Source organism: Eptatretus burgeri, chromosome 18 (assembly GCF_056783735.1).
Source record: "Eptatretus burgeri isolate ZD-2024b chromosome 18, Ebu_testis_v1, whole genome shotgun sequence".
Lineage (NCBI taxonomy): Eukaryota > Metazoa > Chordata > Myxini > Myxiniformes > Myxinidae > Eptatretus > Eptatretus burgeri.
Genome location: NC_140978.1, coordinates 7115433 through 7139878, shown reverse-complemented (window position 1 = coordinate 7139878; position 24446 = coordinate 7115433). Strand labels below are relative to the sequence as shown.

Genomic DNA, 24446 nt, shown 5'->3' with positions numbered 1-24446 from the left:
CCTGAAATGCTGTGATGCTTTCCTGGCAGAGGAGATGACTGATGAAGTGGTTTGCCAGCAGAATGTGTTTGACCGGATAAAGGAGAAAATGGGAGCAGAGAAAGAACGTTTGTCTGAGTTCCCAACAAGGAAGCCTTTGGATCCAGTACATGGGAATGGTGGATTTGCTGAAGATGTTTCTGAGATCTCAAAGAACGGGTGACTTTCAGTTGTACCTGAGGTGTCTCCAGGACATGCATCCCTATCTTGCTGCATCTGGACACAACCACTACGTGAAATCAGTGCAGATCCATCTTCAGGATATGCTGGAATTGAAAGAAACAAACCCTGATGTCTACAACAGGTTCAGTTCTGGTCTTTTTATCATCCGGCGCAGTGACCGCTTCTGGGCTGGGTTGCCTAGTGACCTAGTCATCGAACAGGTTCTTATGCGGACAATCAAAACCACAGGGGGTTTGACGAAAGGCCGGGGTATGGAAGAGAAGCAGCGGACACGCTGGCTTCTTGCAATGCCCGCCTGTGCTGACATCAATGAATCGATGCAGCAACTTACAGGTGCAACATACAGTACTAGTGATCAGCATAAGGACCTTTTTGTTGCACGGAAGGAACGCGATCATAAAGACAATTACGAGATCTTCCAGTACCTCAATGACTACAACCCATTCGTGTCAGAAGAAGGAGGATTACACAGCATAGCCACTGGGGTGACTGCAAGTGCCTCGTGTAACCCACATGAAGCATGGAAAGTCGGAGAAGCTATCTTGGATAAAATGAAGGGACAAAACGCATTTGACTTTGTCTTCAGAAGGAAGGAACAAATTGAAAAAAATGGGAATGAAACAGCTGGTTGTGGATGGCAAAAAACTGAAAGTTGACCCTCAGCTTCTCTTTCAGAGGCTGCGAATTCTAGCTAACCACAGTGACTATAGCTTGGATGACCTATTGAAATATGAACTTTCTGCGCAACCGACAGCATTGTTTGATAAACACGGTCTTCTCTGCCAGGCAAACAAGCCACAAGTGGCTGATGCGCTACCGTCCACTTCATCAAATGAAGGCCAGCAGACGCGTGACAGCAAACCAGTGTACAATGTCCTCGATGGAGGTTCTCTTTTATAGAGATTTCCCTGGAAAAGGGGTGAAACGTTTGACTCCATAGCTTCTACGTACGTCAAGTATGTGAACACGTTTGCAAATCCACTTGTTGTTTGATGGATATGAAACGGACAGCTACACAAAATATGACTCATCTCAGGCGATCAAAGGGTGCAGTTGGTCCAAAGGTGTTGTTCACTGGCAGCATGGCGCCAAAAGTCGAAAAAGGAACACTTTTTGGCAAACGTCGAAAATAAGCAGAAATTCATCAATTTCCTGTCTGAAAAACTCCAAACCCAGGGTATCAAAACATTGCACTCCAAAGGTGACGCTGATCTTTTGATTGCATTGACTGGAGTGAAGTGCGCAAAAATTGGTGCAACGCATGTTATCGGAGAAGACATCGACCTTCTGGTGTTACTTTGTCACCATGCTGAAGAGGACATGAATGAGTTGACATTTCGATCGGACAAAGCAGTGAAACCAGATAAAAACACTAAAATTAGAGAGTGGCAGATCAATGCTTTGCAGGGGTGAAAAGCTTTGCTACCTGTTACCCATCGTCCATGCCATTGGAGGTTGTGACGGGGTTGGCAAGGAACTACCTCTCAAAAAGGCGATGTCAAACTCTTTGTTTGCAAAGCAGATGGAGCAAGTGTTGGATTGTTCCACTCGTGAGGAGATGAAAACCTCGGGGGAGAAGGTCCTAGTAGAATTATACGTAGGCAAGAACACAGAGTCCTTAGATTCACTGGGGAAAGGGAAGTTCAAGGACAAAGTAGTGAGGTGTGCTTCCAGCATAGAGATACAAAATCTTCCACCCTCACTGGATGCCGGACAGTACCACTTATATCGAGCCTTTTACCAAGCTAAATGTTGGATGTCAAAGGATGAGGAATGTGCATCGAGAGCAGTAGATTGGGGATGGCAGGATCTGCAGGGCAAACTTATACCTAAAACAATGGACTGTCAGCCTGCCCCTCACAATATTCTAAAGTTGATAAGGTGCCAGTGTGAAGGGGACTGCTCCACAAACAGATGGAGCTGCAGAAAGCAAGGCCTGAAATGTACAAATGCCTGTAGTGAATGTCGTGGTGATGACTGTTCCAATAGCACAGCTATTGACGTGACCGAGGACGACACGGACTTGTAACTCACGGGGGGGGGGGGGGGGGGTGAGCTAAGTAGTGCAGCTGGTTTATTGGACTACATGTAAGTTGGTAGTATTTGGTCCCAAATAGTCTTCTAGGGCTAAAGAAACAGCAATCAAAACCAAATTCTACAGGGAATTACAATAACAAGGTACAAAATGTCTATTTTCAGTAAAATCAGGGACTACGTCATGACATGACGTAATACTACGTCATAGTGACGTCATATCATAACGGAAGTAGCCTTATTCGATAGATTGATATCACATTCCTATCTGTTGGTAATACATTTATGGGCCCTAAAACCACCCAGAAAAAAAGTTTGCTGTACATTGAATTCTGACATGGCGGCCATCTTTAATTTATGTAAATTAGGGCCCTTGGGGGGGTAACTTTGAGATAACTTTCGATATGATGGTCAGTGGGGTCTAATGAACCAGTCAAAGCAAAAAAACCTTCTCAAGCAATTTGTTCTTGGTATTTTATAATTTTACTGGACTAATTGTGGGTTTTGCCACGGAAAGTTTTTGGCCCAAGTCTTTCACGAACCAACTGGCTTGACATGACTGTCGGCTAAGCAGGAATTTGAAATTTGTTCCAGCGATAGCTCACCTACTCTTGGTGAAAGACACCAGTGGAATCTTTAACGTCTGCTGACTAATGTCTTGTAAGTACTTGATCCATTCACAAGCACTAATTTCTCACTCAGAAATATGTTGATACCAAGTTACCTTCACCTAAAAAATTTAAGTGGGGTTTTTGGGAGTTATTGATGCTGAGTAATCATTATGTGCACGCTTGCCTCGTCCATATGGTGGAAAAACAAACATGGGGTTGAATATCATGGAATACAGTGATACTCCAGATGTAGGGATGGAATTGGAAAAAAATGGCCACCTCATCAAATATGTACAAAATGTTATGCTGAAAAGCTACTGTAGAGTGAAGACATAAGCCTTTAAAAGCCTTACCTTTTATTCTCAAACGTTTTCATGACCAACTAACCCTAACAGCTAACGCCAGAATACATCATTGAAGTACCAAATCGATTACAAAAAGAAAACACAAGTGGCGTGTGGGTGCACTCGAGAGTTTCCCCCTTCTCTCCCCCATCCATTCATATGTCCACTAGATTTGTCTTCCTGTAACCCTTTGATCTTCAGTGAGTCTGAACCTGCTATTGTCATTTCGGTTCTTATGTTTCTGCACTAAGAATAATATAAAATACAAAATAAAGACATGAATGATAGACTAAACATTACCAATGCACAGCCACATTTGTGAACTGAAATTATGAACACCTAACTCTTTGAAGAGTCAAAATGACATCCTAAGCTCACTGGATGTTTGTTGTTGTTGGTCGAGGCAGCCGGATCTTGCACCAAGGGGTTTCTTCTGTAATGTTCACATCAATCTTTCAATGATTTGTGTTAGTCAAGTAAGGAAAGCATCCAAATGAAAGTCATGAGGCTCGACGTTTCCCATGACCAGAAATTTCGCACTTATTTATTGTTCTACCCTCCGTCATCTCAGTTGCCACAATCTTGAATTAAGTCTTCTTCTTCTTCTTTCGGCTGCTCCCGTTAGGGGTCGCCACAGCGGATCATCCGTATGATCCGCATAGTGATTTGGCACATGTTTTACGCCGGATGCCCTTCCTGACGCAACCCTGGTCGCCTCTTACGACACAGGGATATGGTACACCTATTTTAACTGGGGTATACACCGGCCCAGTATACTGGTACTCATTTCGCCGACCTCGGAAGGATGACAGGCTGAGTCAACCCCCTGGTGTATTAATTCAGTGGCCCAACGGGGCTTGAACTCAGGACCTTTTGGATCCCAAGCCGCTGCCCTAACCACTGCGCCAACACCAGGCTTCACAATCTTGAATTAAGTAGCACATGCATAAAAGCAAGAAACACACGAGCCCAGTTATTAGTAACCAAACTATAGATACATTTCCTCAAACATTAATCTGCATTTAAATAAGGTCAATTTTGAATTCCTTGTAATTATGTCAAAGAAAAAAGTAATCGTTCTCCGTATCGCTAAAAATATGTTCACGATCGTGAATCCAATACATTTTGTGTAAATCCATGGAGGTTACAACAGGAAATACAGATCATACAGGGTGATGCAGAGCCGACTGACACATTTCAGACCGCTCTCCTGTCTGATGGGTGGGGCGGGAACTTTTGGGGTTGTGGGACCATTTTTCTAAGACCATTGTCGGGGCATGGTTGTAGTTGTGGGACCATTGTGTGGGCACTACAACTGGTGGAGGCCACCTTCCTGATGTTATCTACCATAAATAATAAAATTGCAAGCTTTCAACATAAACCTTGTGCGTTTCAATTATCACGTACATCCAAATGTGTCAGTCGGCTCTGCATCGCCCTGTATATGAGGAGCACTGGAGTTGCGTGTAAGTTATACGAGGTCACATTTATGACATTCAGCAAAAAAAAAATTTTTTAATACAGTCCTGCGGGACAGAAGAGGACAGAGAAGGAAGGAAACATAGCAACTTGCTCGTAGATGTTAAAGAGGACAAAAAAGGGGGAAAAAAAAAGAAGAGATTATGGGTATGGTCAGAGGATAACCCTGAAATGATGGTGTACTGTCACCTTGAAGTCATGGAGGAATGAGTGGAATTAAGCAGACTGAAGAAAGAGGATCTACAAGCAGGTAAAAAGAAGCACAAAGTGACAAGGTGAGCAGTGAATAACATATGTGAAGTCGAGGTGTGGCCTGTATGGGAGAGCAGTACTTGATTGAAAATTACAGACAAGGGCCTTGGAGGTTTTGAGATGTTCTGGTTTACCAAGGAAGGATTTGTCATGATGGAGGATGCCCAGTCTGCACTTGGCTTTGGAGGCCACTTTTGGCATACTGCTTGTTAGTTAGTCATAAAAAGTCATTAAAACATAGAACGCGAACCGTCAATTTTCATATCGAGCGACCCATATTTTTTCTACATGTGACTATTATCTTAGTTCCTGATGATCTAATCCCAAATCTGATGGTTCCAATCGACTCCCTGGGCATCATTACCTACAAATAGATAGTTTACACATATTTTTACGACCAATATTAGCGAAGTTATAATTATTTATAGATTTAAAAAAAAAAAATTTGGCCGCCATCTTGGATTTTGACCCATAATCACATGAAAATATGGTCAGATTTTTTTGGAGCATGGGATTTTTTTATTAAGTAAGTCCATAGGTAACCACAAAAAAAATTGGCACTTTTGTCCAGCGTGTAACGATGTTTTCCCTTATTCCCCTCACTAAGATAAAGTCATCGTAAGTTTTATCTGGAATGAAGTGTATGTTCCAAGTATTAGACCAGATTCTGATTCCTTCCTTGTCAACGAAGTGGAACACCACCGCTACAGGTCTATCGCTGTGGGAGATAGCATTGGACAGTGCAATGTGGATCGATTTGAAAAAAGGAATAGTTTTCCAGAGCATCAGTGATTAATGTCCACTAGAAACAGGACTCGGCCAAAGACTGCTTACGCTATTGCCGAGAGTCAAGGCTGGTCAGAAGTTCATCTTCTTGAGAGTGAAAGTCATAATGTCTAAGATGTATTGTTGCAAATTTGGAAGCTTACTGCACACAACAGCCAGATCCTATAGATCAGCTATATCGGTAAGTACGTGTTTCTAGTTAGGGTCCCGTCCTATGTTTAATGGGTGATTAATTGCACGTGCGCTGCGAGTTATTTTATAGTTAGGATTTTTACATTTTAAACTTCACAACGACAACGACACCTGCCTTCGCTTCCTTCCACCATTGCACGCGTGCGTGTCAGCACGTACGTGGGCGGAGTCCAATGTGCCAGGCGGGGTTTTTGTGGACGTTGGCATCTTGGATTTTTCTCCAAATATGGGCATGGCGCCCCTCTCAGCCAATCGGGGGGGGAGCGGTGCGAGCACGTCTGCCGCCTCTCGGCCAATGGGGAGCCAACGCAACATATTGCTGCTCAACTTCCTGGTCGAGGGGTGGAGACATGAGCACCCCCCCCCACCGACCAATCTCAGACGGCCGAGAGATCACCCGACACGCCTGTCCAATGAGGAGGGGAATGAGACGAGACAGATCTCTCCTACCTGTCAAGAAAAAGGGATAATTGTGTGGGGGCGACCGGCTGAGAGAGTCTTCCCGCCGTGAATCGCTTGCCTGCCTGCCTAGCTGACTTGCTTTGCCTGCCTCGTCGCCTGTTTTGCCAGTGGAGCGTGCCAGCGCCCGATGCTACCCTCCGTACCTGGTGCTTGGAGCAGCATTGTGTTGCGGGTCCGAGTCCCGCTGGGCCAGATCATCGAGAACCGCACGAAGCGGAAAGGTCCAAGCCAGTCTCTTACCTCCAGCTCACCTTCCCTCCACACTGGGGGTATCAATAAAGGCTGCGGCCACCATTTATTTTTGGGGGGTGTGTGTCTGTGCGTGGGCCCGTCTTTTAAGTAGAAACGTTGAAGTGCCGTGTGTGTAAATTGCATTCCTCTTATTCGGTTAACTCTGCCTTCTTGCGTGCTCCCCTGCCCCATTATAAATAAATATCCCTTTTGTTAAATGTTCCAGCTTGCTTATGTGTTTCTTTCATTGGTTTGGCACGGTGTGTGTTGAGAAATAGTGAGGCAGTGAATTGTTCATTTGGAGCGACAGGCCTTGGTAACCTCCGCTCGGGTTACACACGGTTTGGGCACGGTAACGGCACGTTCCGCTCGAGTTCCGTCGAGGGTGTGAATTCCCCGGTAGCTTTGCCGCGTGGGTACTTAGGTATAATGAAGTTTGGCAATTAACCCTACCCCACGTGGTCGAATTATTGGCGATTCATGGTCTCGTAAGGGACCCGTGCCTTTCGGACTTATCCGAGAGTCACAACCTAAATTCTGGGTGTTTGGTGGGAGACGACTCTACTGCTCCCTCTAGCGGTCGTGCTCGCCACCGATACCCAGCCCCGCAACAGTATGATGTATAACGGGATAAGAGGACAGTTATGGCTTGGATGCACAACCTTTATCGGCAAATACCAAGTTAAAGCATCGAGTCGTGTCTAGAGCTGAGTCAGCTGTTATGTCATTGGAGATGAGAAAAGGAATGAAGGAGGAATACACACACCAGAGACAGAGATAACAAAGCACCACCAGGACTTTGAAAGAGGAGATAGGTTGGAGAGTTCAGCCTTAGTATGGTTTGCCACGTTTTCTGACTTGCCTGAGGATGCACACACATTGGTGCGAGCCTTGCAGAATAACCTATCAGTTGGTTTAGTCTTTCAGTTTAAGAAATAATGCTGCTTGACAGCAATTCCCTCGCCACAATATTTGGTGCAACAAGGCAAAGACGATGGACATGAAATAAACCTGTGCATGAAAGAGAGAAGGCCTTGTTTAATACCTTTCCCAGGCAGAGTCAATATCATTGCAGAGGAGATGGAAACCAATAATTTTGCATGAGGGCAGATTGCACTGTTTGTCAGCTTGCCTGAGAGCATACCATAAACCACTCAGCAGTACTTTGTTAACTACAACCAGAGAGATTTGTGCTTTTACAAGAATATAGTTCAGGAGCCAATCAGGGCAGGCCGAGGAACAGACAACATTGGATGGAAATGTTGTCATTACCTGGTAAGGAGGGAGAATAGGGTTGGGAAGTTCACAGATCGAGTCATTCCAGATGGCTATTAGGTATTGGTTACCAAAAAGAACGACCACCCAACTGGATTGTGGCAGTTGAAATTGCCACAGAGGGATATGGCGAGTTGGCATGCACACTAACAAAGCAAAAAAAGTATACGTGTTGTTGTCATTGTAAGGTAGGCAGATCATCACAAAGACAGACATTCACTGATTGCAGGAAGGAAAGTGCAGCCACAATTATTCCATGGGGAGAGAGGTTTATGTGGAACATGGACAATGGGGTTCTGAAGCAAATGAAACAATCCCACCATCAGGGAACATCTAGTCTGTTATAATGGAAAAGAGTCTTGAGAGACACAGAAAAGTCAGGAACATCTGTGAGAGGAACATATAAGGGTGTATAAAATCACTTTAAACAAAATAAGTAAATAAATAATTTCACGACATCGACACAGAAACAAGCCCATAGGAGGATTAACACTGCAGATAATCTGTAATAATTAGGCAAGACAAATTCAGAATGGTATCGTCAACTATGGAGGTTGTAATTTCAGGGGGGGAAAAAAAGAGGATTCACTTATGCACACAAAGGAAGCCAGGAACAAAAACATCACAAGTCGATAAATATAAAAAAGTAAAAACACGGTGAAGCCTCGGTTGACCCACAAGACGAGACATCTCTTAATTATGTGCAGGTGGAACATCAGTCCATTAATTACGTACTATTGGAACGTACCTTAAAACCATCAGACCCTTTTGACTGCTGAGACCCCTTAGACCTTTGAAGATGCCATTAGACATTTACATCCTTCAGACCCCTTGAGATGCTTTCGAACCCCAAGACCCCTTCATTCCCATTCGAACCCTATGACCATCTGGACCACAAAGACCTTGTCGACACTTCATAACCAGATATACACTTAAGACCCGTTAGAACCCTCCAAGACCTTTTCGAACCATTTAAACCCCGTAAGACCGCAAAACCTCCAAAGACCTTACAGATGCTGTTAGAAGCATAAGACCCTTTAAAATGCGAAGACCCTTTACACCCTACAATACCTTCAGAAAGTATTCATGCCCCTCGACTTTTTCACATTTTGTTGTGTTGCAGCCTGAATATAAAATGGATTCAATTGAGATTTTTTTTGTCACCTATCTACAGATTGTTAACCTATCCCGCACGCGCATTAATCTCCGAGTCTCGACTGTAGGCCTCCAAAGGAGAAGTTTGGCCACCCGTCCAGGTAGGGGATAAAACCCCCTGGACACGACAATACTTTCTGAAGGCACTGTATAAGAACCCCAAGATCTTATAGACCATTTCTAACCCCAAGACACTGTAGACTCCATTATGACTCTTTGATCCCCAAGAGACTTTAGAACCCAAAGACCATGCCAGACCCTCGAGACCCCAAAGACCCATTCACCCCTTGCACCCTAGAAATGTCAGACCACTTTAACTTTCGACTGCTTGGGCCCTTGACCATTTAGAGTCTCCAGATACTTATATCCATTAGAGATTAGAATACTTAGACCCCTTAAATCCTTCCCACAATTGGAACAAACCCTTTCGACCCTGAAGACCATCTATAATCTTTTAGACACACACACACACACACACACACACACACACACACACACACACACACACACACACACACACACACACACACACACACACACACACACACACACACTACTGTTTTCAGCAAATAATGTGGAAACTCTACCCACCCTAAGGGTGGATACTCTGCTTGTACTTTATATATGCAACATTTGAAATCTACTTTCTGAAAAAAAGTGTCCCTTATGTCCGAATTGGCTCAATTCGATATTTTGGTTCTTTGAAGAGGAAATATCACCTTGAGATTGGGTCCATTTAAAGAAAAATGTGGTAATAACAGTAAAATGTGTCACCATTTTTCTCAGAGATAGTCAAACTGATCTTCGTCAAACTTTTAGAAGTTCATCAGTGAACATGTTGGTGGGGGGCAGAGGCAAAAATATTTTTTTTGAAAATTTGAAAAATAAAATTTTGGATTTTTGGGAATTTTATTTTATTTTTTATTTTAATTTCTCTATAGTGCCCAAGCCTTTGTGGCTTTATGAAAGGTGATATTAAATGATCCCTGACCTCATTCCTTCATAGGTGTGGGGAAGTGTTTTAGGCCCCCACAAAAAAAAAATTTTCAAAATGCCAATAGGATTAGAACAGCAACAGGCAATGCTGGATACCCCTGCATCGACTACTTCTACTATAAATAGATGAGGTGAGAGATAGAGATAGAGATAGAGATAGAGAGACATGTTTTGTTGTGGAGTTCTACTGGAGCTGATATGGAGTGTGATGCACAAAAATGATAGCAATGATCTCTCGAGTTGATTAGGCTAATTAACTACAAAGAACCTGGAAAAATTCTCATGTTTTAAACACATGCCATGTAAAGGTGTATCGAGTAGCTTAACAGGTCCTTCCACAGCATGGCATTATAATTACAAAATAAATAACAAAAAGAATGATCACATTGTAACAAAGCTTACATTAATTAATACTAATAACATCAACAAAAATAATAATAGCAATATCATTTGGCAAGAACAATAACGAAAGTATAATTCCCACCCTGGCACAAACTCACTTGGGCTTGTAGTGTAGTAGATAGTAGAAAAATCGTGCAAATTATGATACAAGCATCAAATTTGGCATTTCAGTTCTCCAGGGGATTCTAATCAAATCTGCCCAATTGGCCATTTGAAAATCCAAATTTTGGAAAAATTGAAGAAAAAAAAAAAAACTTCCAAAAATTTGAAGTCACAGCTGGCTGAAATTCTTGAAGCGCAAGTGAACATCCCAGACAGAGAACCAAGGGGAGATGCAGTCATCATTGATGGCTCAGCACTTATCAATGCCCAACCTCCACGTATGTCAAAGATATTTGATGGCTATGTTAAAGAAGACATCATCCCAAAGGTGGAATCCTATGGTGCCAGGTACGAGAGGGTGGACGTAGTGTTTGATGTGTACAAGAAGTCAAGTCTGAAGTCCGAAGCAAGGTCGAAAAGGGGGCAAGGAATCAGAAGAAGAAGAGTGACAGGAACCAGTAAGACCCCAAGTAACTGGAGAAGCTTTCTTCGAGATGACAGCAACAAGACTGAGATGTTTCACTTCCTTGCGGAAAAGATGTGTGAAGCACAGATGACAAGCACAGTCATTGTCACAAAAGGAGAAGATGCCATTAGCAACACAAGGAAGTCACTGGATGCTGTGTCTCCATGTTGTCATGAAGAATCTGACACTCGAATATTTGTACACGCCAGGGACGCAACGACGGATGGTAGCAAGTCCATTATCATTAAGGCTAATGACACGGACGTACTAATCATAGCAATATCTGTACTGCCATCCTTACAGGAACTTGAGAACATGTGGATTGCCTTTGGCCAAGGAGCCAAGGTGCGATGGATTCCAGTCCATGAGGTAGTTTCTGCAATAGGGCCTGAGAAAGCTAGAGGGATCCCATACTTCCATGCGTTCACTGGATGTGACGTCGTGTCTGCCTTCCACGGTAAAGGGAAGAAAACTGCATGGCAGACTTGGAACGTCTTTGATGATGTTTCTGAAACATTCACCAATCTCAGCCAACATCCAACATTGATTCGTGATCTTGACTTTTTTGAAGTTTTTTTTTTTTTTCAAATTTTTCAAAATTTGGATTTTCAAATGGCCAATCAGGCAGATTTGATTAGAATCCCTTGGAGAACAAATGTGCCAAATTTGATGCTTGTATCATCATTTGCACGATTCCTCTCAAAAATTGCTGTTATCTGCCCCACTATTGGTGAAAAGGCAAGCTAATGCTCAAACAGTATGGCAGACAGGTAGGCTACAAGGCCATGAAGACCAATGAAAATCTGGTACAATGGACCAATGGGCCCACTAGTATATTAAAGGAGCCACATCCATGCATGTTACGGTTTTTTCATGCCAAAGAATAAATACATTTTGAACTTGGCTTCATCTGCGACCAACCCGTATCTGCTGGCTTACGAGTCAGCAACTTTTACAAAAAAAAAAATCATTTTATAGACTTGTCATGAGAACACCAAAAATAAATAAATAAACCGATGCTTATCTTGTAAAACCATTTTTGACTTAAAATAATTTGTTTATCTCAAGCAAATAAATGGAATCATATTTATATTTTGCATTGTTTTGCTTACATCAATCATATTCTTTCCTTTGCATAACACAACATCAAAAGCAACAAATCTATTGAGTTCACTCTTGAGGACAGACTTAAAAATTATTTACCAGTGAATGTTCGGCGGTACATAGGTTTCCTGCGACGTTAACACTCTGTATGCTAATAATTCAATCTGGAACAAATTGTTTAATATGTTATGTATGAATGTGTAATATTTGAGGTGGGGGTGTTTATTAGAAAAGTGTAATCGAGTTAAAAGGTGACAACATATAATATTGTAGGATAGACTTTAAAGTATGTAGAAAGACCTTGAGAGAGTTTGGGGAATTTCTGGTTATTGCCACATTGTGATCTTGTGTCAATGAGGAATTTATCGTGGCTTCTGGTTACACAAAAGTTTTGTGATGACTTGGAAGGAAGTTTCGAGAGGGAGAAGCTTGCTTGAATTTTCTTGCTGCAAGTACACACACACACACACACACACACACACACACACACACACACACACACACGCACACACACGCACACGCACACGCACACACACACACACACACACACACACACGCACACACACGCACACGCACACGCACACACACGCACACGCACACACACACACACCGGTAGGCGGCGATGGGTCGCCGAGCATGGAAACTATAAGATATAGAGCAAATTGGATGTCATATAGCGGATAGGGAATCACTTTAAGATTATGCATATCAAATCTCATCCAGTTCCATTGCCTGATAACTACTCGGTATCCATTTGAATGAAAAGTACCGAAAATGTGTTTTGAAATCGGAAATCCCCAAAGTTCGAGGGGGTGCTGTGGGTGAACAAAGATCAAAATCGAAAATCCGGCTCAATCGCTTGTGCACAATGTATTCCAGACGATTATTGTAAATTTTCATGACCATCCGACCATAACCCTAGGAGGAGTAGCATTTGGCGCGAAGGCACCTCCAGCTCTCGCATATTATCGATTTTTGCACTGATTGACCTTTGACCCCTGACCTAAGAGAAATCGGTCAATATGTCCTGAGGCACAGTTGTAGTACTCATTGAGTACTATGAACCTGCAAAGTTTCATTCGTATCGATGCACTCACCTGGTTGCTCGGGGGCCTTCAATTTTCGCGCATACCCTAATTGTAGGGGGCGCTGTGGGTAAAGTATTCCATACATCACAAAAACCGGAATATATTTGATAGAGCACCGCCTGTAGATCATTCGTGCCAAATTTCATAACCCTACATGGGATAATGGCTTTCGGAATTGATTTCACGTGAACGGTACCGATTTTGAAGGTTTCTCGGTTGTTGCTCGGGAACCAAAGCGTCCCTAGCAACCACCACAATTTCCAAAGCACGAGGTCATAAGATGTACCTAACCACCTGAGTTTGGTCAAAATCGGCCCACGTTAACTACCAATTATGCTGATGACAAACTAACAAACATCCAAACAAACAGACAGAATTATTGACAAAAAGGGTCACCTATTTCGGCGACCCAATCTATATATATATATATATATATATATATATATATATATATATATATATATATATATATATATATATATATATATATATATATATATATATATATATATATATATATATATATATATACAGTCAAAGCTCGTTACTATGCCACCTCGCTTCTATGCCACTCTCGCTATTATACCACTTTTGCTCGGTCCCGACAAAATTCAATACAAAATAAATTTACTATGCCACCCCCTACTCTCGCTACCATGCCACTACTGTGTGACTGTTAAAAGGCACGAGTCGTGAAAAAGTCTGTATTGCGCAGTGCTCGATTAACACACTCACGTCCAAAGGCGAAGCGACGAACTACAGTCCAGCTGCGCACAACATAACTCAATACGTACGCGCATAGTCAGACTGTGTCAAAACATGCGATTCTTCTCCCCAATGCCAGCCACAACAAGCCAATCACAACACGCACAACGAGACACAAAAGCGCGAGAGCACACACACAGACACGCAGGCACACGTACAACAGTGACATCATTTTTTTTCAAATTCAGCCCATAATGTCAGCTCAGAAACGCAAAGCAAACCGACTTACGCTGAAGGAGAAGAAGGAGATCATCGATGCCGCGAAGAAGGAGCCGAATCAGTCCAAGTTGGCCAGGGAGATTAGCAAGAAATGGGGTGTCGAAGTTAAGAGAACCACCGTGAAGGGCATTCTCAGCAAGAAGGATGCAATCGAGGCTGCAATCAAAGCTGGATTTCCATCGAAGCGCATGAAGTTGATGCAGGCTCACGACCCGAAGCTTGATGAGGGAGTGCTCATGTGGCTGAAGCAATCAAGAGGACAGAATGTGCCTGTCAGCGGCGATCTGATCAAGGAGAAGGCGATGAAACTGGCCGAGCTGATGCACATCCCAGACTTCATGGCGAGCGACGGTTGGTTGGGCAATTTCAAGAAGCGCCACGGCATCACGTTCAAGACAGTGCAGGGCGAAGCTGGAGCGGTGGATTCGCAATCCCTTCTTGAGTGGCAACAACAGGTTCTCCGGCCCTTACTCTGGCAGTTCTCCGCAGACGACGTCTTCAGCCTGGACGAGACTGGACTCTTCTGGCAGCTGCTTCCGAACAAGACCATGGCTTTCAGGGAGAGCGGTGTACTGGAGGAAGAAAAGCAAGCAAAGGATCACTCTTCTGGTTGGGGCAAACATGAGTGGCAGCGAGAAGTTCCCTCTTCTGGTGATTGGCAATTCCAAGAAACCCCGTGCCTTCAAGAACAAAGAGATCCCGGTCAAGTACAAGGCGAACTCGAAGGCGTGGATGACGGCGGAGCTTTTCGAGGAGATGTTGCGTGCGTGGGATGGACGACTCCCCCAGCAGGGACGCAGAGTGCTGGTCTGTCTCGATAACTTCTCTGGCCACCCTCCCGAGCTCGAGCTGAACAACATCCAACTGGTCTTCTTCCCACCCAACACGACAGCTAATTCGCAACCAATGGATCAGGGAATCATAGAGAACCTCAATCGCCACTACAAGAAGCTCCTGCTATGCCGCCAGCTTGAGGCCATAGACGAGGGAAAGGAGTTCAAGCTCATGTTGCTCGACGCTCTACACGTCGCCCGGCGTGCTTGGGAGCAGGTCGGCAAGTCGACGATCAGGAACTGTTTCGCGAAGGCCAAGTTCATCGAAGAGGAGATCCAAACTGAGCCACAGGTTGCGGAGCTGCCCGACATCTGGGAAGCTCTGCCTGCTGAGGAAAAGATGCACGAGAACGAGGAGATCGAGGCTGTCTGACTTTCTCGAAGCCGACGAGCGCCTCGCGACTGGCGGGTATTTCACGCTGGAGGAGATTGCGGAGGAGATTCTGTGCAGTGAGGAGCCGGTGGAAAGCGAAGATGATGAGGTAACTGTCGAGGAGGAAATCGTTCCGTTCGAGGAAGCCCAGCGCTCTTGTAGCACCGTCCGGAAGTTCATGCAGCAGAGAAGCGGGAAGCCCGGTGTGATGCAAGCGTGCGATCGGCTAGACAACGAGATGCACGAGATCCGCCGAAAGAAGATGCGCCAGCCGACGATTCTTGAAAGCTTTGTGTGTCGTGAATTTCTCGCCATGCCATATGTTAGTGTGTGAACTCTGTTAGTCTGTGTATGTTCTCCGTTCGCTTTGCTTATACAACAGTCGTGCCTTTTACTTGCTGGAATAAATTTTGTCTAAAGATTAACTACAGATGGGTAACTTGAGAAAATAAGGCCGTTTTTACAAAATCTCGTTACTATGCCACTCTCGCTACTATGCCACTTTTGTTCGGTCCCGACGGGTGGCATAGTAACGAGCTTTGACTGTATATATATATATATATATATATATATATATATATATATATCTTCTTCTTCTTCTTCTTCTTCTTTCGGCTGCTCCCGTTAGGGGGTCACCACAGCAGATCATCCGTATGATCCGCATAGCGATTTGGCACATGTTTTACGCCGGATGCCCTTCCTGACGCAACCCTGGTCGCCTCTTACGACACAGGGATATGGTACACCTATTTTAACCGGGGTATATACCGGCCCAGTATACTGGTACTCATTTCGCCGACCTCGGAAGGATGACAGGCTGGGTCAACCCGCTGGTGTATTAATTCAGTGGCCCAACGGGGCTTGAACTCGGGACGTTTTGGATCCCAAGCCGCTGCCCGAACCACTGCGCCAACACCAGGATATATATATATATATATATATATATATATATATAAATATATATATAAATATATATATATAAATATATATATATAAATATATATATATATAAATATATAAATATATATATATAAATATATATAAATATAAATATATAAATATATAAATATATAAATATATATATAAATATATATATATATATATATATATATATATAAATATATATATAAATATATATATATATATATATATATATATATATATATATATATATATATATATATAAATATATATATATATATATATATATATATATATATATATATATATATATATATATATATATATATATATATATATATATATATACATACATACTGTATATATATATTTCGGCACACCCCTTTTTTTGTTCCACCATCAGATTTTTGTTACTGCATGAAATGAAACAAGCTTTGACATGTATAGTAATGATATTATTGTCTTCCTGAAGAGGCCCTTCAAAATTCGTTTTGATGATTATTATGGTAGTTAAACAGTTCTTGCTCATCTGACTTTTTATTATTCCTACTGCACTTCATTAGAACATAGATTGTGGATGGATGCGCAGATCCCAGGAGAACAACTATAGCTGTACAGAACAATTCATATTATCGATGGATAAAAATGATATTTAATTGATATTATAATAAATTGTTTATTTAAAATACCTTCAAATTTTGTGAGTTTTTCGTTTGTTGTGAAATATTAGGTCCTCGGGTCTCCGCATAGTGGCATACAGGCTTAAGTCGTACTTCTGTTTACTACCGTAGAAAATCACAGAACCATCCGATCGACATGCTGTTAACAGTTTCAGAATCAGCTAAATTCTACAACATATGAATATGGAGACGAAACTGATCCGGCCTTTTGGATCATTTTAAAGTAGGGTGCCCTGTAATTTTAATGCGCTCTATGGATCCTCCGGAACTCACGAATGGTACACGTTGTGTAGTCACTAAACGACGTGGTAATGTCATCGAAGTGGAGCTACTGCGGGACAGTCGAAGGGGAAAACTTGAATGATAATCAATGGATAAAAATGATATAATATATTGTTTAAAATACATTCATGCTATCTGTCTTTTACCATATGTTGCCAGTGACGCCCGTCCAAGACGGGCACCTTTACGTGTGTGTGTGTCTGTGTGTCTGTGTGTCTGTGTGTGTCTGTGTGTGTCTGTGTGTGTCTGTGTGTGTCTGTGTGTGTCTGTGTGTGTCTGTGTGTGTCTGTGTGTGTCTGTGTGTGTCTGTGTGTGTCTGTGTGTGTCTGTGTGTGTCTGTGTGTGTCTGTGTGTGTCTGTGTGTGTCTGTGTGTGTCTGTGTGTGTCTGTGTGTGTCTGTGTGTGTCTGTGTGTGTCTGTGTGTGTCTGTGTGTCTGTGTGTCTGTGTGTCTGTGTGTCTGTGTGTCTGTGTGTCTGTGTGTATATATAGGAAAGCAGTGGAAGCAAAAAGGGGAAAGCCAGTGATCAATTGTTTTGCTATGCACAATGCAGTGCCGGAGTGCTTCCTGTACAATATTTTAGGTAAAGACGTTTGGACTAAACCCACATGCCAGTTAGAGATCAATTAAAGAACCTTTGGGCTTTCAGACACTGAGAATGCAAAGCCACCTGGCTGCACTGTCAGCACAATCAATTGCTTCAGAACATATGCTCACTGCTTGGAAAACCGCCTCCGAAGAACATGTTGAAGAGGTCCTCAGGAGAGATGTCTGCTTCAAACTCGCGGTTGTGGTCATGTCTGTCCCGTCCTCGGCCACGCCCACAAGATGGTTGCTCATCTCCAAACTGATCATAGCGCCGACGCTTTTCAGGGTTGCTCAGGATGGCATAAGCGTTGCCAATGGCTGGGAAAGCACAGTATCAATTAAACCATTTCCTTGGATAATAATCAGTTAGCATAATAAAGCACCTAATTGTGTGGAACACAATTTTTAACTCTGCATTTGATGTCTGCTCGTGATAGCAATATTCAATGAGAACAGCACTCGGTAGCTGAACAGTTTACGTTTTGTATCCCACTGATGAGCCGGGTCTGAATCCAGACCTCAACCAAAATCGAACAACCATCTGCTTGTTCTTGTCATCTAACCAACTCATCCACCTAATTTTGTCATAACTCATCCACAATCTTTTGAAATTTCATGCTATGTATATTTTTTGGCTCAATCTCTCGATGGTGAAGAATTATTACATTTTCAGGACTTCTGATAAAAAATAAAGTTTGCATAAATAAGAGAGTTTTAAAATAATCTCTTTCAAATAATCTGGAACATTAAATGTCAGAAACATATTTAAAGCCATCAAAGAGCAGTTTGTACAAATAGTTGGAAGAATCTGTTATCATCAAAACTGCACGAACCACAGAGGGTAAGAATGCTAAAGCACAACAAAGTCGAGGTTTTGTCAAAATGGCAAAGAATCAGAACATCTGACATTCCAGCCATAGAGGTGGCCATAATATTCATGGACGAGCACAGGCCATAAATGTCCTCAAGAAAGGGGGGGGAGGAAGTGACATGCCTGCAGTACACCACAAAATCCAAGAGCATATGGTGGTCAAAAAGTTATACAGATGAGATACTTAAAATAATCCAAGATTGGAAATACAACGATGAGTATAAATTCATTTTAAAACTTCAACGGTACTCGGTAGAGTGCATACTTCCACCAGGTTGAACAGTTTACATTTTGGATCACACCGATTGGCCACATCTGCTGACCTGAACCAAAATCTAATTGACTTGTTCTTGCCACCTAACCAACTCATCCACCAAGTTTTGTCATAACCCATCCACAACTTTTTGAGCTATCATGCTATATATCATTTTTGGTCCTATTTCTCAATGGTGAAAAATCACTTACAAATATTTTTTTAACTCTCGTATCCAGATTCAGATCTTCACCAAAATCAAACAAATTCTTCATCGCCATACACTTAACCTGTCCACCAAGTTTTGTCCAAATCAGTCCACAACATTTTGAGATATCGTGCTCCATATCGTTTTTGGCCCCATTTCTCAATGGTGAAGAATCACTTTAAAAATTATAGCATCTGGATCGTTACCAGAATCTAACCATTTTGTCCTTGTCACACACCCAACCTATACACCAAATTTCATCCAAATCACTCCACAACTTTTTGAGATATCCTGTTCGCAAACAAAGACAAACAGAAAAAGACAGACAAGACACAGACAGACGGGTGAAAACATAACGTGCATCCACCTTTGGTGTTGGAGGTAATTTGACATGCACAATCAAAAAAAAAATAATTATTTTAATTAAAATGCAAAGGATCATGAAAAATAAATGGAATGAAAAATGCCAGTGCACATAATCTTACCTTTAAAAGCCTCTGTGGCACCAGGTGCGTGGTTTTTGTCTGGGTGAAACTTTAATGCCAGCTTACGATAAGCTTTCTTGAGATCCTCCTCATTGGTGTCCTTTACCACACCCAGAATCTCATAATAATCCTTGCACTGTTTTACCCTGCAAAGAATACACACTTGCCTGATACATACAGTTTGCCTTCGTGAATATTATTATTGTAGAAGATATTGTTACGGATGTGGAAATTCGCATTACATCATAAAGGGCCCTCAGGTGAGATATCTCCATAGGTACATGTGTAGTTAGCCCAAACCCGTTGTATAGAGGGAATTTATGTGATCCATTGGGGCTGCGATCCTCCAGTTAGTCGTTTTTCTTTCCTTATCTTTGATTTCAAATGAACAAAAACTGCCAAGGATGCTGGTGGGCTTTTCCCGCCATTCTTTCCCGCGCTTGGTGTGAGGGAAGGGCGGAAGGGTGGCTCGCCGCCGATTGGTGGATGGACAGCGTGAGGCGGTCGGGGTGAGGGAACGCCCCTTTTTGAGAACCCTCTCGAAGGAGGGTGGAGCCGAAAACGGGGCGGAGTGAAGGGCGGAGCCCCGCGCTATAAAAGTCGGACACGGGCGGGGCACGTTCTCTCCCTCTTCCTGTGCTCTCTCCCTCTTCCTCTCGCTCTCTCTGACTCGTTAAACTCGCCTCCGTCTGAAGTCGTTGTTGGCGATTGCCGAGCTGTGTCGTCGTGGTCGAGTATCTCTGCGTCGGTGTGGAGCTCGTGGAGCCCGAGGAGCTCGTTGAAGTCGAGCTGTGTCGTCGTCGAGTCTGGTCGAGTCGGCAGTGGAGGACGGCGAAGGAGACGGAGCTCGGAGTGGAGGTCATGGGAGGAGGACTCAACGGCCGCACCAAGGGAAGTCCTTTCTTTTCTTTGGGTTTGTGTAAATGACTGTGGGTGGCGCCTGTCCGACAAGTAGAACTGTTTAAGTGTTGCTGTGTGTACGCGTATTCAGTTTTAACTCTTCCTTTGCTTCATATGTGCATTTTGATTATTGTGACTGTAAATACGTGCCTTCCGTGCTGGTCTGTGTGAATTAAACGTGCTTGTGTGAACTTGTTCCCCGTTTCGCTGCGTCCTTTCCTTTGTTTGACTCTCCATCCTGCTTCACGTAAGGGGTTCGTAGTGGGTTCAACATCCCGGTAATTAATCGGAACCGTCAAGGCCGACGATAACACCGCTCAGTTATCACTGTAACACGGAACGGACCGCTTAAGCGGTTCGTGTCCGGAGTGGGCCTGTGGCGTGGTACGATCGCCCGGTCGACCATTCGCGCAGGTACTTAGGTAGATCGAATTTGGCGAGCAACCCTATCCTGCGCGGGTGGGAAATTGGCACGATCGTGGTGAGGTTAAACCCCCACCCGTGACTAGCTCCCGGCGTTGTTCCGAGAGGGTCACGACTGAATTGTCCGTCCAGTGGGCGAGGCGGCCATCATTCGAGTCGAGCGGCCGATCGCACGCCGGCGGGCGCGAATTCGCAACAATATGTACATATTTAAAATAATGTTCCTTCTTTGTTCAGCAATTTAATTTAGCACAACTGCAATTTCCACGATGTCGACATTAAGTTTGCTCGTTTTAAGCACACAAGCAAACAGACCTCCTTTAGGGATGGGAGGAAGAGGAAGCAGGACTTGGGGTAAATGTTTACTATAGCGCCGCAATCAAACACAAACAACCAATATGTACCCACTCACCTCCGGACACTTTCCAACTGTTCGTGTGTGTAACTCTTTGCCGATTCACTCCCCGACTCCTTTCTCTTTTCCTGAGTTTTCTCATCTGCTTGTGTCCCTTCTTTTCCCCTTCTTCTCATCTTGGGTGACCCTGGCTCAGCAGCTCCACCCTGTCCCGCAGAACTGCCATTCTTTGTAATTGCCTCAATGAGAGCTGCGATTCAAAGGAAAAAAAAAAAGTGATTTGAGAAGTAACATTACATTGCCATCACCCAACAATATAAAAGAACAAAAAGAAAATGTGTGTGTGTGTGTGTCCATCCTCCATAATCGCAAAACAATGAAACTTAGTGGCAGAAACTTTGCATGCAAACTAAGGGAACTGCAAGGAAGTGCATGAATGAAAACTGGGTATTTGGATACATTTAAACACCCCTTTTGAAGATAATTAACGGGGTGCTCATCATGAAAAAAAACAAAAATGGCTTTACCCACGTCAACATATTTTCCTCTCGCAGGGGTATTAAGCCATCATTTTGTTTCGGCCTGTTCAAAAAATGCCTTGCCTTCGTACCACGATGTACTTTCACGGACTAATTGAAGTACGAGTATATAATCAAAATCTGTCTTTGGATTGGAGGAATGGAGAATGTGGACTAATCATGTGTTCGACATCTGGAGTGAAATCTGAAAATTTAAAGAAATTAACAATTCTTATAACTTTATAGCTTGGCATATTTAATTATTTAAGCAAGCAAGGCTGTGATCCCTCCTCCTCCATAATTACAAAAGAAAATGTGAAACTGCCAAAGCATTAAACTTAACTTTTTCGACTGTTCGAACAATTATGAGTGAAGAAAAGATTAAGGAATGGTCCAAAAGTGTAACTTCAGAGTGCAACGAAAATAATTAACCAGTGGGATCGCCCCGAAGACTGCTGCGGCAGTGTTCTCCATGGGGAAATCTCCAGAATTAGGAAGGCAAATAAATTAAATTAGATTAAAGATTGAATTAAAAGGACGAACAACATAATGGAAGAATGAGAACGAGTAAAGCAACAGGACAAGTGAACTACAAGTTCAAGAGAAAATTGGAAAAATATTGTAATTATATTTTAATTCATTTACTCTTTGATAAAAAAAAATTCACTCAATTTTTGAGGCATCACTCTCCAACCTCCTCCAAATCCTCCTCACTCTCCGTCTCTGTATCGCTCTCAATCTCTCTCTAGCGACGGGTGGTATTTGCTAGTATATACAGGGCGTTTCAAAAAAGTGGACTATTTGAGCAGCCTGATATTCTGTCTTTTCTAATGCTATACCCTTCTCTTGCAGGTTACATTGGTGGCGTTATGCCATTTCTAACAAGTGGTCAGTAGGACCCTATGTCAACTATGGTGTTCACAGTGGAACAAAAAGTGAAAATTGTGACTTTGTGGTTTGTGACAAAATTCTACGTGCAGGTGCGCCGGTTACTGTTAGGATTACAATGTTCACACCGATAATGAATGGACTTTCCAATGGGAGCATTCAACAGTTTGTGGAGCACTTCCAAGCACATGGAAGTGTAAAAAATCAAAAGACAACAGTGGCTACCCACCAAGTGTTACTAAGGACCAAGGGAACATTGATCTTGTGATAGGTTCTGCTCGCAGAGTCCTAAGAAATCCCGTCGGCGTTCCCAATAACTGGCGATCTCAGCCTCATCTGTGTGGTACATTCTCACTTCTAAACTCAAGCTCTACCCCTACATCATATCTGTAAAGCATAAACCAATTCTGAATGACATGACAAGCCGAGTAACAATGTGTAATTCGTTCAGTGACCGAATGCAAAAGCACCCAAATTGGATCAACAAGTTGTGGTTCTGTGAAGAAGCACACCTCCATTTGAATGGAGCTATCAACAATCACAACATCTTCTGGGGTGCTGAGCCTCCTGAAGAAGTGGCTGAGATGTCTCTCAAAAGCCCCAAGTCCACTTGCTTCTGTGCATTGAACGCCAGATGGGGTATGCTGGGACCGTATTGGTTCAAGGACTCCAATGGGAAGACGGTGACAATCAACGGCAAGCGATACCGCGAGGTCTTATGCCGATTCTACGCTGATCTCGCTAAACTAGTATCTTCAAATCAACTCAAACATGCATGGTTCATACAGGACGGTGCCCCACCGTACATTACAGGTGAAACCATCAACTTGCTCCACCAGTTGTTTGGAAATCGTGTCATCACCCTGGGGACAGCACAGGAGTGGGCGCCCACAGCCCAGATTTGAATCCATTGGATTTTTAGCTGCGTCGCGTTACGAACGCTGGCTCCAAGAGAGCTCCGCGGTGTTGTTGTTGTTGTTCTTCTTCTTCTTCTTCTGGTGAAGTCAAAACCTTTATTTATATATTTCTCCTTTTTTTTCTTCTTTTTTTTAGCCGCGTCCGTTGCGAATGCTGGCTCAAAGAGAGCTCTGCGTTGTTCTTCTTGTTCTTCTTCTGTGAAGACAAAACCTTTATGACGCAGCTCTTGGACACATTTGTCCTTGTTTTCTTTTGTGGTGCTGCCACAAGTCAAGTTTATCCCAACAAACCTCGAATCCTGGCTCGCCTGAAGCAGGAGGACTAACATCAGGCTATCACTCCGGGCCACTTTCAGACGAGATGTGGAGAATTTCGGAGTCAGGATGAAAGCCTGCTTGAACAGAGGTGTCGCACACATTGAAAATGTCAATTTCAAGCAGTATAATGAGTGATTTGAAAATGGCACGGTGTGTGCTTTTCATCAATGCATCACTGAACTTGCTACCTTTTGTAATTTTTCTGCAAAAAAAAACGTTCAAATAGTCCACTTTTTTTTTTGAAACACCCTGTACATATATATATATATATATATATATATATATATATATATATATATACACATATACATATATATATATACACACACACACACACACACACACACACACACACACACACACACACACACACACTCACACACGGCAATAAACTAATAATGCTGTAGTCAATGCATATCAAGCCAAAATAGCTTATATTACTCGCCACC

General features: G+C 43.0%; 1 protein-coding gene across 2 annotated transcripts in view; it reads right to left on the bottom strand.

Moving 5' to 3' along the window:
- DNAJB12 (DnaJ heat shock protein family (Hsp40) member B12) overlaps positions 1-24446 on the bottom strand; it is a 67825-nt gene that overhangs the window by 23647 nt on the left and 19732 nt on the right. For both annotated transcript variants that reach the window (XM_085864163.1, XM_085864162.1), the window contains exons 2-4: positions 21414-21606; positions 19679-19824; positions 17991-18179 (exon numbers count right to left, since the gene is read on the bottom strand). In XM_085864163.1, the coding sequence (XP_085720289.1) occupies positions 17991-18179; positions 19679-19824; positions 21414-21606 (528 nt within the window). The remainder of the gene's footprint in view (positions 1-17990; positions 18180-19678; positions 19825-21413; positions 21607-24446) is intronic.